A 14,977-nucleotide genomic window follows, 5' to 3' on the forward strand; every position below is an offset into this window, starting at 1 on the left:
AGACTGGGAGTCTGAGACAATTCTCATCTTGTAATAAAAGATAACGTTATGCATAAATATCCAAATGGAAAAGCAGAGGATGAAACAACTAGAATACTTAAGTTCATCATGCAGGCATCTATGTCCTCCTGTAAATGTCAAGCTCTGCTCCCTTTAATGCTGTTATACCTTTTTTCTATTTCTTTTTCTTTTTTTTTTTTTTTTTGTTTTTATCCTGGAATTCACTGTATTTTCAGTCACACCTTCACCTCAAGTGAGGGCCCTGAAGTATCACTGAGCTCCACTGACTTTTACAGATGTATCAATCTCTTGAAAAGCGAAGTTGGATACTGTTGATGTTTCAGTTTTGTTGTCAAAACAGACGTAGGAGCCAAATTTGCATGCAAAGATGATACAATTTAGATATGTGTGAAGAGATTCTCTCTCATCTTTAATGTGTCTGTATAGCACCAGCTCCAATTGCAGTATGATAATAATAACAATAGTGATGGGATAAAGCCAGCATTGCTCTGAAAATCAGTGGGATAATCAGCTAGTAGTCCCGGAGAGGGATGTGGGTCCTCTGGATTGTGTGGCTCAGACTGGAGTTCATCTGATTATGCCTAGTAGGAGGTGTTTAAAATGAGGTATTTATTGCAGAAACATTCCCTGTATTAATAGGTTCATGCAGCACAGTAGAGGTGAGAACAGGGAGCAGAGTGACTTCTCCAGCTCATGAGGGAGGCATGTGGTGGGGAGGAGAATTTTTGGAGATGATGCAGAGCTTCATGGAACTGCTGCAGTTTGGATCGCTATCATGTTAAAGTACAGCAATGCAAACTCACTACAATGCGTAATGGCACAACCTCAGAACTGTATAAATTAGGGGAACTGGAAAACAGTGGTTCTCAATACTACAACTTGCTGAGAACCCTCCTTGGCCAGAGGTGGTCAGAGAGTGTTTCTTAATCTTCTGGTGTCAGCACATAAACAAGGCAATTTTTGTTTCTGAAATGCAATTTCAACAGTAGTTTCTTCATAAAATTCAAGACATTCCCATTCTGTTAAGATTTATTTTGTTTCATTTGATATACACAGGAAGAAACTACTTCTTTGGTGCTGAGAAGGAATATCGGGTATATTTACATTTGAATAATATTTAACTAGCAATGCTTAATACATTAACAATAAATCTTGGTTAGATTCTAAATTAAGTGGATTTGCATCTGAGTAGGTGAGATGAACAGGAGAGATTTTGTTGAAACGTAAACAAGACAGAAATTTGTTCCAAAATAATTTAGCCCAAAGCATGTCGACAATGATGTTCAATAGTTCCCTCCTCCAGAAACAGTTTTAGGTGCCTCATTGCCTGTGTCATGCATATTGTTTCTTATGAAGAAGCTGAAAAAGTGTCTTTTTTGGGGGGGTGGTTTTGTTTTTTTTTCTAAAGCCTCAGTGATCTGCAGAATGTTGCCGAGCAAATTTAGATGGGTGCTTCCCTAGTGTTTTCTGGCCTTTCTAAGTAGATATGGTGAGTGACTAACCCCTGGTGTTTTCAGAGTAATCACACAAAGCTGGTAGCTTACAGGTGGCCAGGAAGGTGTTTTATTTTATTTTTCTCCCTTTGTGTAACCCTTAGCACACATCATTGAGCATATGTCTTGGTATATTGGACCGAGGAGACAAAAAATTTAAGCAGAGTTTATGTTCTTAAGAAATATCACATTACAGCCATTCAAAGGGGAATTCTGGATAGCTAACTCATGCTGGGGATTTGCAGTTTTGACTTTCTACTGACTTGCTGTGAGGTGTCTTTAAGCTGAGCACAGATGTGAAATCAAAGTGTTCAGATACCAGGTGCTTCCCTGTTGTGTTGACTCCAGAATGATTTACTTTGGACAAAGGGAAGATGGCCTCAGTGCCTGGAAACTGAATGGCCAGCCAGGGCTGCCTTTGGTCTGAAATACCTATCCATCTCAAAGCTCTTCTCCTGTGTCTTCTCGGGAATGGGTGAAGAATTGCCACGTCCTGCCTCACACCAGCCACGTCTACTCGGGAAGTTCCTCACTGGTTTTCTGTTCTCTTCTCGTGGGGTGGTTTGCAGGGTGCCCTGGAGATGCGAGACTTCCCCTGGGCAGCAGGAGGCACGCGTCTAGAGAATGCTGGAGCTGCAGGAGGGAAGTGCCCAGTGCAAAAGCAGCGAGGAGCCAAGAGAAAAAAGGCAAGCAGACAGCCAGCACTGAGAGGAGCGGGTGGCAGGAAGCGCTTCGACGCTGCCTCTGGCGGCACGATCCCCAGGGGAACTTGACGAGAGCCCATCTGCGTGTGTGTGAGACTGTGAGCTCAGGATTTCTGTCAATGCATTCCAGTAACCCCAAAGTGAGGAACTCCCCGTCAGGCAACACACAGAGGTAAGGGGAAGAGCCTGCAGTCAGCTGCTCTGGGTTGGCGTGTGTTGCTGTCCCTGCTCTGCTGCTGGATTAGCTCCACTGGCCCTCCTTTGTGCTCCCATCAGACCCACTGAGTGCCTGAGCAGTGACTGCACAGTGCTGATGGGTCTTCACGTTTGCAAGGCTCAGGATGAGCTGAAAGCTGTGGATTTTCCATTCCTTGTGCCTTCTTCCTTCTCATCAGGTGCCTGAAAAGGCTGTAGGAGAGTAAACATGCCTTTTCTATCTTGATTTCTCCCCCCTCTTCCTCCTCTTCTAATTACCTGCTTCCCAGGGAGTAGTTGGGCTGCAGGTCTCTCTACTTGTATTTTCACACAAAATGTTTCCTCTATTATTGGCCTGAGCAGCCTGGAGAACTGATCTGCTGAGCACTGGGATCCTCTGTGTCAGTCACCTGCCAGTGCAGCAGGTCAGCATCTCTCCTCCACTAATCTGGGAGGGGAAGAATGTGGAAGCAAAGCAGCACCCAGGGACTTGGAATGGTCTGGTTGACAGCATTCTTGGGTTTGATTATTTATTCCTAGAGGTCATCTAGAACTTAGGAGTATTTCATAGGGAATGCTCCTGAGTCAGATGTCTGTCCTAAGGGAGGAAACAGCTTGTGTGAGTCCCACAGTGAGGATGCTAGCAAGCACTGCCTGTTGGAACTGATAGTGGTGATGGGAAAACACAGTGCAGAAGATCCAATAGCAATGGAGTAAGAGGAGGGTGAGGCAGGAAGGGGTGGCTAATATGTCTGTAAAACCCAGAGGAGCAAAATATTTTTAGGATCCAATTTGCTGGATGAAAGAAGGAAGGAAAGACTCTTGAGCCTGCTTTGGCAAATTAAGGAAGCTCCATCTACCCCATTTTGCAGGAGTGTGCTTGGAGATGGTATCCTTCCTTTTCCTTCCTTATTCAGAGGCAGGTTGTAGCTGGTTTAATTGTTTTCACGGTCAGAGGTTTGTGTTTTCCTGGCAGCTCGCCCCAGTGTATGACGAATGCTGCAGTAATGCTGGGTTTTCCTTGTGCTCCCTGTAGAACTGGATAGGGAGGTACAAGGGAGGGGGGTGGGGGTCTTCTCTGATCGGAGCTGTAGCATGTAGTTGGGGTCCAGGAGAGTGGTGAGGTGAACTTTATTGTGCCTTGTTTATTTATTCTGAGCTGATCTTGGTGAGAGGCGCTTCTCTGTGCACATAGAAACCGTTGTCTTTATTGACAGAAGCTCCAGAGGTGGGTCCTCATGTGACAGCAGTTTCTGGGATCTGGCAGGTCTGTGGTTTGCCCTGGTGCCTTCTTGAGCAATGAGATCCCATCTTGGATAATAACCCTTTCAGGGCATGTTCAGAAAAGCACCTGCATGACTCTAAGCTTGCAGGCATTTTTTATGTGTCAGCAATTGTCTTAGCTTGCAAGGTGACAGTGGTTGTTTCTGCTTCACTCACTCTAATCTGTTCCTACAGGGCTGAATGGATCAATGCGGTGATTTGTCACTTTTTTTTGTCTTTTTTTATTTCCCCTCTGTCCCCTGTAGCCCCAAATCAAAGCAGGAGGTGATGGTCCGCCCCCCTACAGTGATGTCCCCGTCTGGCAACCCTCAGCTGGATTCCAAATTTTCCAACCAAGGCAAACAAGGGGGCTCCACCAGCCAATCCCAGCCCTCTCCCTGTGACCCCAAAAGTGGAGGTCACACCCCCAAAGTGCTCCCTGGCCCAGGTGGGAGCATGGGGCTGAAGAATGGGGCTGGAAATGGTGCCAAGGGGAAGGGGAAGAGAGAGAGGAGCATTTCAGCAGACTCCTTTGAACAGAGGGAAGCTGGGACTCCTAATGATGACCCTGAAATCAAAGGTATGCTTGCTAGGATTGGTGTGCAAGTGCAGACAATTAGTCTGAATCCTCTGTCAGGTGGAGAATTGCTATGCAAATGTTACTTGTCTGGGATTCTGTAAGTTCCCTCGACGAAGTCTAAAGGTCTGGAGAGCAGGGGAAGAGGAAAGGTTGTTATGACATTGGCAAATGTCTTGTTCACGCTCAGTTAGAGAGCAGGCCTAACTGGTGGGAAAGTTCCTTTGTAACTCTGAAACTCCCCCAGAGGATTTGAAAGTACAAATGCAACCTGTTGGTTTCCTTCTGGCCTTTGGCCTTTCAGGAACTGCTCTGTTGTAACAGGTTTTGAACAATATGCAAGTCTGTTTTGTCAACACAGATACATAACCCGTAGTACCCTGGCTGGTAACACAAGCCAGAGAGTTGGGATTTCTGTGTTCTGTTCCTGGCTCCAATGCTGCCCCTGTGAGGCAGTGCAAAACCACACTAGATGTGCAGTTGTCCGCCTTTCCCTTGTGGTCCATTTGCTGGGTTACCTGGCTAAGGTGGCTGAAGGGAAAAAAAGAAAAGTGAAATTTTACAAGTATTCTCCTTGGAAGCAGACATATTTATATTAGTTCATTTTAGTGTGTGATTTTCCTGCTTTTCTATGTGGCCATTAGAGAATTCAAAGGGATCAGCTCAAAGGGATCAGCACTGGGAACTGCCACATGCCTTGAAAAGGGACAAGATGAGCTTTCTCCCAGTGGTGCCTGAAGGGCAGTGTGGTGTTAGGGGAAAGTTGCATGTTGTAATAGAAGAATTGCCTTTAGTGTTGCTTGAGGAAGAAGCAGGAAATTTCAGAGGGAAAAAAGCTCTGATCAGTTTCCAGAAATGGTTTCCAAAGTGCTCCCAAGATAGCAATTCCTCTCTTTTCCTCTTTCTCCCCTTCCAGACTGCAATTCTGCTGATCATGTGAAGTCCCAGGAGTCTCAGCACACACCACACTCCATGACTCCTTCAAATGCTTCAGCCCCAAGGTCTTCCACACCTTCCCATGGTCTGACTGCCACTTTGGAGCCAGCAAGTGGGCAGAAGACTCCATCCAAAGTGGTTTATGTATTTTCTACTGAGATGGCCAACAAGTAAGTAGGTAGATGCTTGAATGTCTTCAGGGAGCAGGAGTTCTATTTGTGCTCCCTTTTTAAGAGACTGTCAAAAGGTCACTTTCTGCCTGATTAGCAAAAAGTCATTAGTTGTTTTGGTGTTGTTGGAGGGGCTGTAGTGGAGAATGTCCCTACTCTTTTCCTCTGAGAAATGATTGCTTATTCCTCTGAGGTGCGGAGATCTTTATTTGTTTCTTGCAAATGGTGGTAGATGGTGTTTTGCAATCCGTGCAGTGAGTAACAGCCAGAATGGGCTAAACTGAGACATGAACCCTGAATGCTGATGAGTTTGTAGATGTAAGCATTCTTCTGTTGCTACTCATCTAGAGTGAAATATATGTGGTTAAGTCTTTCTCCCTTGTGCCAGCTGAAAGATAGAAGAGAGGCCAGTTAAAAAAAATTGATTCTTAGCTTCGGCTGGATATGTGCATCTGTCTGTCTGTCTTTGCAGGGCTGCAGAAGCTGTGCTGAAGGGACAGGTGGAAACCATTGTGTCCTTTCATATCCAGAACATCTCAAACAGCAAGGCGGAACGAAACACTGTACCTTTGGTAGGGAATACCTGCATGTGGGTGGGAAGGGGAAATGGTCAGTGTGTTATTCAGAGAGATGGATGGTTATTTACGCTTGGAAATAAGTTTCAGGAGGATAGTTTCTGTTCAGACCTTCTGCACATTAATGTCTTGGGTCATCCAAAGAAGAGTTTGAGTCTTGCAGTATTTGGGTAGTGTGTTTCCAACCCATTGCTCATGCAGAGCTAGCACAGAAGAAAGGGGTTCCTGCAGTAATGCCTTGAGCAAAACAGGTGCTGTTCTGTAATAGCTGCATGAAGGCTACCCTTCCCTGCAAAGTTTGGGCTGGTGGGGTTGGGACTGGGCATTTTGTTTGCGCTGCTGCTCGTGTGCCAGGGCTGTAGGAAGAGCAGGTCTCAATGTGTGGCTTTGTCTTGCAGAACCCCCAGATCACTGCACTTCGGACTGAACCCAAGCCCCTGCCGCAGCCCCAGCCCCCCGCAGCCCCGGACCAGAACCCTCCCCAGAACGCCAAAATGCAGCCGACCCCACCCGTGTCAGCACCGGTGTCCAAATCCGCTGGCCCCCCGTGTCCCATAGATCAGGACAGTCCCAGTGTGGAAAGCAAAGTGATGTCTGTGGGCAGCCCTGCCAACTCTACCCCGTTGCAGACAGAAGGGTTTGGGCAGAGTTCAACCCCCAATAACCGAGCGGTGAGCCCGGTTTCCCAAGGTAGCAATAGCTCAGCTGCAGACTCCAAAGGTCCTCCCCAGCAGGTGTCTGGTGGGGACCCATCCAGCTTGGGCGAGAATCCAGATGGACTGTCACAGGAGCAGCTGGAGCATCGGGAGCGCTCACTGCAGACCCTGCGAGACATACAGCGCATGCTCTTCCCTGATGAGAAGGAGTTTGCTGGAGGGCAGAGTGGGGGGCCTCCCCCAAATGCTGGGGTGCTGGATGGTCCCCAAAAGAAACCTGAAGGGCCGATACAGGCTATGATGGCTCAATCCCAAAGTTTAGGCAAAGGGTCAGGGTCTCGGACAGATGGAGGGGCTCCGTTTGGCCCTCAAGGACACAGAGACATGCCTTTTTCCCCAGATGAAATGGGGCCACCACCAATGAACTCCCAGTCAGGACCCATAGGCCCAGACCACCTGGACCATATGACTCCTGAGCAGGTGGCCTGGCTCAAGCTGCAGCAGGAGTTCTACGAGGAGAAGAGAAGAAAGCAAGAGCAGGTGGTTGTGCAGCAGTGTTCCCTACAGGATATGATGGTCCACCAGCACGGGCCTCGAGGGGTGGTCCGAGGTCCTCCTCCTCCCTACCAGATGACCCCTGGTGAGGGCTGGGGACCTGGGGGCCCAGAGCCCTTCCCTGAAGGCATGAACATGTCGCACTCTCTGCCCCCCAGGGGCATGGCCCCTCATCCCAACGTGCCCGGGAGCCAGATGCGCCTGCCTGGCTTTGCAGGAATGATGAACCCTGAGATGGAGGGCCCCAGCGTCCCGAATCCCGCCTCACGGCCTGGGCTTTCAGGAGTTAGTTGGCCAGATGATGTGCCAAAAATCCCAGATGGCCGAAACTTCCCTCCTGGCCAGGGTGTCTTCAGTGGCCCTGGCCGAGGGGAGCGGTTTCCCAATCCACAGGGCCTGCCCGAAGAACTCTACCAGCAACAGCTGGCTGAGAAACAGATGGGCCTTCCTCCTGGTCTGAACATGGAAGGCATCAGGCCTGGCATGGAGATAAACAGAATGATGCCCTCGCAGAGACATATGGAGCCTGGGAACAACCCCATCTTCCCTCGCATGCCGGTAGAAGGACCGATGAGCCCTTCCAGGGGGGACTTCCCAAAAGGAATACCCCCACAAATGGCTTCTGGTAGGGAGCTGGAGTTTGGGATGGGCCCTGGCAGCATGAAGGGGGACATGGGCATGAATGTCAGCATGGGCTCCAACCCACCCCTGGTCCCTCAGAAGCTGAGGGAAGCAGGAGTCGGGCCGGAAGAGATGATGAAGCTGCGCCCTGGCGTCTCGGAGATGCTCTCCTCTCAGCAGAAAATGGTGCCGCTGCCGTTCGGGGAGCACCCGCAGCAGGAGTATGGCATGGGTCCCAGGCCTTTCCTTCCCATGTCTCAGGGCCCAGGAGTCGGTCTCCGGAATCTCAGAGAACAGATCGGGCCTGACCAAAGGACTAACAACCGGCTCAGCCACATGCCGCCACTACCTCTCAATCCCACCAGTAACCCCAACAGCCTCAACACTGCTCCCCCTGCGCAGCGCAGCCTCGGCCGCAAGCCCTTGGATATCTCCGCAGCTGGTCAGGTGCATTCGCCAGGAATCAACCCCTTGAAGTCCCCCACGATGCGCCAGGTCCAGTCTCCCATGATGGGGTCTCCCTCGGGGAACCTCAAGTCCCCCCAGACGCCCTCCCAGCTGGCAGGAATGCTCGCGGGCCCCACTGCCGCAGCCGCTGCTGCCTCCATTAAGTCCCCCCCTGTCTTGGGGTCTGCTGCTGCTTCTCCTGTCCACCTCAAGTCTCCGTCTCTCCCTGCACCTTCTCCTGGATGGACTTCATCTCCAAAGCCTCCTTTGCAGAGCCCTGGGATTCCCCCGAACCACAAGGCGTCTCTGACCATGTCTTCTCCAGCCATGCTGGGGAATGTGGAGTCGGGTGAGTGCCGCGTCTGGCAGCCGGATCTGGTGCTTTGGTTCGCGTCGGGTCACCCAACATGTGCAGCAAGGGAGGGAGAAGGGTTCTCTCAGCAGGGCAAAGGCTGGATGACCACTTGCCTGTTGGAGGGGGGCTGTGTGAGTGAAGGGCAAGGGCTTTTCCTCCTCTTGTATTTGTGTGTGTGTACTGTGCCTCCCATATGTCAAAGCTGAGGGCTGATCACTCAGAGGACATAAAAGGAAAAGCGTGGGGTCAAGAGATGTGAAAAGATGTAGGGGGTTGATGGGAGAAATCTCTCCTTAGAGGGGTCTGACTGTTGTAGCTCATGGTGATTGTAGCTTTGTGGAGAAGATCCTGCTTATGTTACAAAAACTCTTTGAGATAAAAAGCTCCTATAAAGACATGCTGAGCACACTTAGCCAGCCCTGTATCTCTACATGGTTCAGGTATGGTTGGTGCTTTTTGGGTTTACGCTGCAGACAGGAAGTTGTGCTTCAGTTTTTCAGGCTTCAAACGTTTTGGAATGATCTAACCACCAACATACGTAGCATTCACTTGTGTGCTGAGCCCTGCCATGCTTGGCACCTCAGGCTCCAGGTGCTGGCATCCTCTGTCCTCACCTTCCCGGAGCTCACCCTGCAGCACGCTCACCCCTCTGGGCTGTCCTTCCCGGCTGGGAGAGAGAGAGGAGCCCTTTGCCCACGTTGCCCTCTAGTGCTGCCGCGGGTAACAGCGCGGCGGCAGCAGCCAGGACCGGGATGGGGATTGGGATATGCCTGTGGGGCTGGTGGCAAGGGTAACCCTGGGACTGCGGGCTGGGTCTGTGCTCGGGAAGGCAGACTGGGTGTTAGTGTTTGCTGAGGCCAGGCCCAGCGTAAGCCCAGGTGCCTACAAGTCAAAACCTAGTGCTTTAGTCTGTGCCTTATGGGTCCCTTCCAACTCAGAATAATCTGTGAAATTTGTGTGAAATGTTGCTTAATGAGTGCTTTTACACACAGCTCTTCCAAAGCGTGAGTATTTTGGCATTGCAGAATTTTTGCGTTCTCTGTTCTACTTTCCTTTTTTTTTGGTTGGGAAGGGCTGAGGAACGTGCAGTGAATTTTCAGTGAGAGCACAACTTCGGTTTAGCATCTTTCCTTCACAGTGGTGTGGGTTTTGTGGAATTTATCAGTGGAAGAACAAAGGAGATTGGCAGTGCAGTTACTTCTGGTTTTGGGAGAGCAAAGGATGATGTTAAGATAATAGGTACAGAGAATGCTTCTTTAACTGGAATAAGCAGCTAATATGTATATATGAAATATGTAACGAAACATGAACAGGGAGTTGTAACACCTCATGCAGTTTGTCAGAAATATCTGCTACAGTTTTCCTTGTGCTGCCTGTGTCTTTTGTGCTTGCCCGATGCCTCCTAAAGAGAAAGGGAAAGGAGTTACACTTGACATTTGGTGGATGCAGGAACAACTGAATGATTATAGATTTATACTGATTTTTATGGCTAACTCTGGTACCTAAGTCTGTCTTCGGTGTATGGAAATTGAATAGTAAGATTTTCAGACTAAACTGGTAATTCTTCATGTGGATTTTTAGAGGCTCAAGATAGTTCTGGTAGAAGTGTTTTTCAGTAGGATAACAGATGTTAAGCAACTTGACCAATAGGCTTATTCTTCTGTTTACTTTTCACAGGCATTGACTACACTAGTCATGTAAAGTCTTGCAGTAAAAAAGATTTCTAGTTTTTGAGATTTCTAGGGGAAAAGAATTGGATTTAAGGAAAACAGTAAGAAGGATGAAAAATTAAACTTTCTTTCTGTCTTTTCCTTTTTTCCTAAGGTGGTCCACCTCCCTCCACAGTCAGCCAGTCTGCTCCTGTGACTCTCCCTGGAAATCTTCCCTCTAGCAGTCCTTACACAATGCCTCCAGAGCCAACCCTCTCCCAGAATCCCCTCTCCATTATGATGTCCAGGATGTCCAAATTTGCCATGCCGAGCTCTACACCACTCTATCATGATGCCATCAAAACTGTGGCCAGCTCGGATGACGACTCCCCTCCAGCCCGCTCCCCAAACTTGCCACCTATGAACAGTGTACCAGGTAAGAAAATCAAAGAAACATTGAGCACGAAAGTATCAGGCAGTACAGTGAGGGTGATTTTTGTGGAAGCTTCATCAAGTGAAGATGGTGAGAGGGGAAAAAAACCTCGAGGAATATATAGCCATGTGTTGTTTTGAGGAAGGCAGTTGCAATTCTCGGGAAATGCAGAGATAGAAATTCTCCTTGGAATTGTTTGTTTTGTTTTTTTTTTTCCTGTCCAGAAGCTGTCTGATCTGGAAAACCTTTATGTATGGGGGAGATTTCCACTCAGGCAGACTGGAATTAATTGTGTGAGTGAAGGCTGCTCATGGGAATAAGAGTCAGACTTATCCAAAGGAAACCATACCTTCCCTGTCTTAAGGCAGTGTCATAGAAGCTTCGCAGGTTTTTTGGGGTTGGTTTGGGTTTTTTTTTTGACACTGAATCATCAGGTCTTTCCTGGGCTTTGTGGATTGCCTTTTTAATGAAAGAGAGTGTTGGAGCCCTTTCTGAAAACATAAATCTTCCCATGTAGGGAATATGTAATGGCAGGTGATCTCAACCAGGACTGAGGGAAACTGTCCAGGTCCCTACCTGAAAGAGTTAAAGTAAAATAAAACATTTGGGCTGTCGTGTGGGTGAGCATGTTTATATGCGTAATCTAGATCCTGCTGGTAACTTAATGTTCATGGGTACCTATTTAATACAAAAGTAGGTTGTAGTCCCTCTACCCAATTGAATTAACAGCTTAAAGAAGGAATGAGTGGATGTTTCATGAGAGTGGCAATTGGTAATGAGTTCTTGCCGGGTTTACCTGTAGCCTTGCCGTGTGTTTCACGCAGTAATGATCGGGGTGGCTGAATGTATCTGGGGAAGCTGGCTAATTGAATAAGTTCATGATGATAACTCATTAACCTCATTGATCACTGCCTCCTTGTCTTACAAGGGTTACCTGATTTATCACTGCTTGAGTTTTGAGAGGAGATTCGGTCACTTCCCAGTAGACAAGTGTCCGTATGCTAATAATCTGTCACAGACATGTTTGTTACTGCCTGCTTCATGTAGGCTACCGGGGAGGAGGTAGTAAAGGTGTGGGTTGGATTGAGATCCTACTTATGGAGCAGGCTTTAGTCACTGGTTCATAGGGCAGTGAGAAGCTTAGGGAAGCAGCTATTCAGGTGCCATCAAATTTCTGGTTTAAATAACACTTTTCAGAGCCACTGCTAATGTTTTTTTACTAGGGCTGAGTTTTTTTTGATGTGTGTGTGCGGACTTGGTAACCTTGCAGAAAGCTTTCTGGTAGCTTTATTGATTATTGCTGGCTGCTGTCTAAATGTGATTCCTTGTTTCTTCCCTAGGAATGGGCATTAATTCTCAGAATCCTCGAATTTCAGGTCCAAACCCAGTGGGTCCAATGCCAACCCTTAGCCCAATGGGAATGACCCAGCCTCTTTCCCATAACAACCAGATGCCCTCTCCAAATGCTATGGGACCCAATATACCTCCTCACGGGGTCCCCGTGGGACCCGGCCTGATGTCACACAACCCAATGATGGGACACGGTTCCCAGGAGTCTCCAATGGTACCTCAAGGACGCCTGGGCTTCCCACAGGGGTTCCCTCCCGTACAGTCCCCTCCACAGCAGGTGCCATTTCCACACAACGGGCCCAGCGGTGGACAAGGCAACTTCCCAGCGGGAATGGGCTTCCACGGAGAAGGACCTCTGGGGCGTCCTACCAACCTGCCCCAAAGTTCGACAGATCCAGCACTTTGCAAGACTGGAGGCCCTGGCGGTCCAGACTCCTTCACTGTTCTTGGAAACAATATGCCTTCGGTTTTCACTGATCCAGAGCTGCAGGAGGTGATCCGCCCTGGAGCCACGGGAATACCCGAGTTCGACCTGTCCAGGATTATCCCGTCGGAGAAGCCTAGCCAGACACTACAGTATTTCCCTCGTGGGGAGGTGCCAGGCCGCAAGCAGCCGCAGGGTCCCGGGCCTGGCTTCTCCCACATGCAGGGGATGATAGGAGAGCAGACCCCGAGGATGGGACTAACGTTGCCTGGCATGGGGGGCCCCGGGCCGGTGGGAACTCCGGATATCCCCCTCGGGACGGCTCCGTCCATGCCGGGCCACAACCCGATGAGGCCCCCGGCCTTCCTGCAGCAGGGCATGATGGGGCCGCACCACCGCATGATGTCACCAGCACAGCCGGCCATGCCCGGCCAGCCCGCCCTCATGAGCAACCCCGTGGCCGCCGTGGGCATGATCCCGGGCAAGGACCGAGCCCCCGCGGGGCTGTACAGCCACCCCGGCCCCGTGGGGTCGCCCGGCATGATGATGTCAATGCAGGGCATGATGGGACCCCAACAAAACATCATGATTCCCCCCCAGATGAGGCCCCGAGGTATGGCTGCTGACGTTGGCATGGGAGGATTTAGCCAAGGCCCTGGAAACCCGGGGAACATGATGTTTTAAGCTGCTACCATAAGACTGGATGTTCTGATCCTTGTCAAGATGAGATTCCAAGTCCTGAGGGCTTTTTGGGAGCTTCAGGAGTACAGTTTGGCCATGCAATAGGTGAAAAGAGACCAGAGGACGCTTTGGGAAATCTCGAATGTATGGAATTACCTGAAAAAAAAAAAAAAAATTATTCATTTAAACAGGTTGTTTTTTTTTTAAGATTTATTTTTTAAAAATTATTTTTGTGGACTTGGGTATCCCGTGACGGCACCTGCTTTGAGAATCTGTAGCTGTATTTTGAGAATTGCCATTTGTCACAAGTTGCACCATTCTCTGTATGTTTACGTCCTTTGGACTGGCTTCTCCCAGGACTCTCGGTTATTTTTGGGGTTTTTTGTGTACTGTACTATATTGTAAAAGGGATTTTAGCAGAGACTTTAGTCTTTGGGGTGAGAGGAGAATGGGATTCTAGGCTGTTTACTTTAGGTGGAGAATCCATCTTCAGAACTTCGGACTATTTTCCTTCAACTCCAATGTATAGAAAAACCAAACTACGACCTCAGAGCAGAGTATTAATGAAAAGCACAAAAAGGAACTTAAGTTCAGTGAGGGGAATCTTTTAAAAGAAATAAATAATAAGTTAAGGACATATTTTTCAAATTATGGCGTGCTGTCCAGCACCTTCTGTCTCTCCCTCCCACTCTTTATTAAATAGGCTTCTCTCTCTCCGTCCCCTTCTGTCTCCTCCTATGGCAGCTGCAATACATTGTGTTATTTTGGGGAGTAAATCTAGGAGAGCCTCTCCTCACGTGGGGACTCTTCCCACTTCTAGGAAGGGGCTGGACTTGGACACTGTTACATCCTACAGTAGTCTCTCTCACTGTTTCCTATTCTCCTTTTCTTAGAAACCCCAAGTGATTTTATTAATGTGGGAGTGGAACAGACACTAAAAGTTACCCAGGATTTTTTTTTGTGGTTATTTTTTTTTCCTCCCCAGCGTAAAACGTTCTGTGTAACCTCCATTAAATTTGGTACAAAACCACTCGCCAGGGCTGTGGTGTCAGAAAAATAAAATATATTGTTTCTTACAAAAACAAACTGTCTTCTTTATCCAGTCCAGTTGTTTCTGTGTACATCAAACAGCTGGCCAGATGACTGTTTGCTCTTCCTCATGATCACAGTGAGACTAGAGGCCAGGTGGGTTAAACTTTGGCAGCTCCTAAAAGTCTGGTCTGTAGGCAGCTGCGTGCTGCTTGCAGGGCAGTTCTGTTCACTTAATCCTGAGCTTGTTTCCTCTTGGAGAGAGGTCTTATTTCAGAACACCCCGGGGACAATAGTTACAGACTTCCTCAATTTGTTGAGGGTCAAGGAATAGATGAAACTTGTTGTCTCCGTCACTTCCTCACGGGGAGTGTTTGCAGCACTACAAGGTACGTGGTTTTGAGCTCTCCCTGAGCACAGCAGCGTCTGCCTGCTGAGCAACAGAGTCCGGTGCTGTGGGGGGCACTGGGACTGTGTGTCCCTCTGGGGGCTTTGGATTGGGTCAGGTCTCTGACTGCCAGCACTGAGAACCTGAGATAGTGGGGAAAGGATGAACTTAAATAACAAAGGTGAGATAGAAATTGTCAGTGAGCAGATTTTTATCAAGACAACCCTGCTGAGTAAATTGTTGCTTTGCTGCAGTTCTCATCGATTGCTTCCTAATCCCCTGTCTTTTCAAACTTGCCTTTTGAGACGATTTCAGAAAGAAGGTTTTATGGTCTTGCCTATGAGGAGCGAAAGGCTGGATGGCAAAACCTGGACTGGGAGTTGAGCTTTTCTCCTGGAGAAGACCAGGATAAGCCAGATGTGGATCTGTAGGGCAGGGCGTGGACTCTGTGGCTG

General features: G+C 48.6%; 1 protein-coding gene across 6 annotated transcripts in view; it reads left to right on the forward strand.

Moving 5' to 3' along the window:
* Positions 1–14,191, forward strand: part of BCL9 (BCL9 transcription coactivator) — a 59,021-nt gene extending 44,830 nt beyond the window's left edge. For 5 of the 6 annotated variants that reach the window (XM_050332038.1, XM_050332039.1, XM_050332037.1 and 2 more), the window contains 7 exons: positions 2,084–2,390; positions 3,943–4,256; positions 5,170–5,359; positions 5,832–5,931; positions 6,333–8,562; positions 10,393–10,653; positions 11,991–14,191. In XM_050332038.1, coding sequence (XP_050187995.1) covers positions 2,338–2,390; positions 3,943–4,256; positions 5,170–5,359; positions 5,832–5,931; positions 6,333–8,562; positions 10,393–10,653; positions 11,991–13,108 — 4,266 coding nt within the window. In that variant the 5' untranslated portion in view covers positions 2,084–2,337 and the 3' untranslated portion in view covers positions 13,109–14,191. Of the gene's footprint in view, positions 1–2,083; positions 2,391–3,942; positions 4,257–5,169; positions 5,360–5,831; positions 5,932–6,332; positions 8,563–10,392; positions 10,654–11,990 lie in introns of those variants that run through there. The other variant, XM_050332033.1, reaches the window with a different exon arrangement.
* Positions 14,192–14,977: the final 786 nt, after the last annotated feature.

The sequence above is a fragment of the Myiozetetes cayanensis genome, unplaced genomic scaffold, assembly GCF_022539395.1.
Source record: "Myiozetetes cayanensis isolate MyiCay16 unplaced genomic scaffold, myiCay2020 scf5-8, whole genome shotgun sequence".
NCBI classification, from domain to species: Eukaryota; Metazoa; Chordata; class Aves; order Passeriformes; family Tyrannidae; genus Myiozetetes; species Myiozetetes cayanensis.